Source organism: Myotis davidii, unplaced genomic scaffold (genome assembly GCF_000327345.1).
Source record: "Myotis davidii unplaced genomic scaffold, ASM32734v1 scaffold327, whole genome shotgun sequence".
Lineage (NCBI taxonomy): Eukaryota > Metazoa > Chordata > Mammalia > Chiroptera > Vespertilionidae > Myotis > Myotis davidii.
Window position 1 is genome coordinate 1144067 of NW_006298628.1, and position 3070 is coordinate 1147136.

A 3070-nucleotide genomic window follows, 5' to 3' on the forward strand; every position below is an offset into this window, starting at 1 on the left:
GAGGGGGAGGGCTGGCTGGCACAGGGCTCCATACTCGGAGGCTGGTTCTGCATCTAGGCAGGCCCTTTGGTCAGCTGCCTGATGCCACCTCTGCTTTGGGCTGTGTCACTCTTGTGGGTCTGGATTAACCCTTTCACAACTGCAGCCCCTGGGCCCTTCTGGGGGAGGCCCTGATTTCATATGATCTCATTTCTTTGTCCACAGTGGGGGACCTGAGAGCCCTAACAAAGCCTGGGCACCAAGTGCCTGTGGTTGTGTCTCTGCCTCTGCGTGGAGCCGTGACAGGGGAGGGGGCAGGGATCTGGAGCCCGGCAGCCAGCCCAGCCCCCGGGGAGGCTGGGGGAGCAGTGAGGGGCTGTGCATGTACATTGCTCTCCGGGGCACTAAGTAAGAGTGTGTGAGTGTCATCAGGCAAAGAGTCATCCGTCAGAGCTAGAGAGCAGGACGGTTCAGACACAATCTCTGACGTCAGAGACAGAGCCTCCATCTCAGCTAGAGGGATCTAGACAGGGAGAGAGATGAGCAGGCGTGAGAAACCAGGACGGAGAGCGCTCACGCACACACATGCAACGCACACGCACGTACACAGAGCCCCTCTGCCCCCTTTCCACGAAGCACAGGGAAAAGGGGCCCCCCTTCTCTCTCCCCACTGGCTTCCCGAGTCAAGTTAAACTGCCCCCCCGCCCCCCCCACCTCAAACCCCCATTCTGATCAGAGAGGCTGCAGCAGGCACCAAAGAGCCAGAGCAAACAATGACAAAGCAGGAGACACAGACACGTATTCTAGAGATACCCCAGGAACCTAACAGCCCCCCCTCTGAGGGAGGGAGCAGGATGGGGAGGGCTTCAGACTCGCATGAAGATTCCAGGGGGGAAAAATGCAGAAAGGCCAGCAACAGGCCTCTCTGCTCTCAGCACAGACAGCGGTGGCGTGGGGGGTGGGGGGATGGGGGGGGCGTGCTGGGGACAAAGCCGCCCATCCGATGCCTGCTTTCTGCCTATTCTCTCCGCTTCCAAAAGCCTGGCAGGACTTGGCCTGCCCCCGGCTTCCGGCTTCTCCTCTCCAGGGGCATCCTCCGCCTGCTGGCATGGCTTGGGCTCTGGGAGATGCTCTCCTCTCCTGCACTGGACACACCTGGGTGGGCCGCCTCACCAGCGGGCTGTCTCACCTGGAACCCACGGGGGGCAAGGTCAGTGCCTACAGGACCCTGGGGGGCAGCAGGGCCGTCCGGCCCGATGAGCTGGCTGCCCTGACCCCTTCCCATCGCCTCCTCCTCTCTCTCAGCACCTCTCCCCACGGGCCTCCTTTAGGAGGGGCGGCTCAGGAAGGGCTCCCTCCCTCTGGTCACTCTAGGGCTTGGCCAGGTTCGGGTCCCTACAGCCCCTCTAAGGCCCCCTCCCCTGGGAGGGTCTCCGTACATTTCTCTGGGTCAGGATACAGGTATCCCAGACTCTGGGAACCTGTCTGTCCACCCCTTCACCCAACAGGGCCTGTGGGACTCAAGGCTTTTCTGTCTCCAGCTGACACCTGTTTCCAGGTCTGCCGCAGCCCCTAGCCTAGGAGAGGGGTGGGGGAGGGGGTACTCTGCCACGTGGAGGGGGTCAAGGCAGCCAGAGAGGTCACGGGGGGAGAAGAGGAGGACCCCAGAAAGCAGGAGATCCACGTCTAGATGGGACTGGGGGAGAAAAACCCGTGGCACCGTGGGAGGGGCTGGGCTTGAGGAGGAAGCCGAGCCGTATGTCACACCCGAGTCCCAGAATCCACTCCCAGCTGGAGCCTTCGATCTTTCTCAGGACCAGGTCGGCATCCACGGGCTCCTGACCACGCCCATCAGGCCCAGGGGGGTCCCATGGCTTCAAAAGCCTCCAAAACAGAGGACGGGGGGGTGGCTGGTGGGTTCGGAGAAGGGAGACCGTGGCCTGAGCGTGTCCCTCAGTGGGTCCCCTCGCCACCGGCTCTGCTCCCAGAGGCCTCTCTCCCTGGGCCTGGCGCCTCCCCTCCTCCACGCCCTGTCCCAGCCCCCTCTCCTCGTCCAGGGTCTTCTCACCAGGGCTCTCTCCAAACCCCGTCTCCATCCACCCTCTCACTCAGAGTCCCATCTCAGCACCCTCCCTTCCACCTGTGTGATCCAGGGCCCCGTCTCAGGCGGAGGGACACCCCGGTGCCTCCTGCCGAGCCCGAAGCCCAACTCAGGCCCTCTGGCTGCTCTTTCTCCAGGCCCCCAGCGCGCAGGACACGCCCCACCTCCCAGAAGCAGGCACAGCACGGCACAGCTCGCAGGGCCAGGGAAGGGGCACAGCGCGGGCACAGTAACCTGTGGGTCGGAGCCACCCGGGCTGCTGGCTGGAGGGAAGGCAGAGGGCTGGCCCTCTGGGCCTGCCAGCTCGTCCATCAGCTTCAGCTCCCCCTCCAGGGAGCTCTGGATCAGCAGGGATATGGTGTCAAACATCTGCCTGTCCTGGGAAGGACCAGCCCATAGGGGGAGCCGGAGAGTCAGGGAACGGGGGTCAGAGGGGCAGTGAGGGGGCAGGGGAGTGACCAGAGACACAGAGGGAGAAAGAGAAGGACACACACACACACACACACACACACATGCACACACACATGTGTGTGTGCACACACAGCGACAAAGAGCCGAAGGAAGAGGAGGGAAGGGGGTGGTGGGGAAGAGAGAGGGGTGGGAAGAGGAAGGAGAGATGGGAGATGGAAGATAAGAGCCCACGGGGAGAGGGAGAAGGAAAGAGAGGATTGGGGAAAGGGATGGAGAGATGGAATCAGGGATGTTGAGGGTGGGAAGGAAAGAGGTTTGGTAATCGGGCAAGGGTAAGAAAGAAACAGGAAGGAAACAGAAAACTTAGCCTTGAACCTGAGAGCCAGGAAGGGGAGGCCAGGCCAGCGGAGGCTCGGGGATGAGTGAGCCAGCACATGTGTGGCCCTGGGCAGTGAGTGTGGGCTGCCATCGCGGGGCTGGGCAGGGGACTGCTGGTCCCTCCACTTCCGGGCAGGAGCAGCAGGAGGCCAGGGGGAGCCCTGGGGTCAGCTGTGCTGCCCACGCCCTGTGTACCACCCA

At 62.9% G+C, this 3070-nt stretch overlaps 1 protein-coding gene across 1 annotated transcript in view; it reads right to left on the minus strand.

Moving 5' to 3' along the window:
• The window catches only part of CACNA1G (calcium voltage-gated channel subunit alpha1 G), a 65070-nt gene that overhangs the window by 10719 nt on the left and 51281 nt on the right, over positions 1-3070 (minus strand). Inside the window, exons 32-34 of the mRNA XM_015570770.1 lie at positions 2860-2866; positions 2315-2563; positions 368-502 (exon numbers count right to left, since the gene is read on the minus strand). Of these exons, the coding sequence (XP_015426256.1) occupies positions 368-502; positions 2315-2563; positions 2860-2866 (391 nt within the window). The remainder of the gene's footprint in view (positions 1-367; positions 503-2314; positions 2564-2859; positions 2867-3070) is intronic.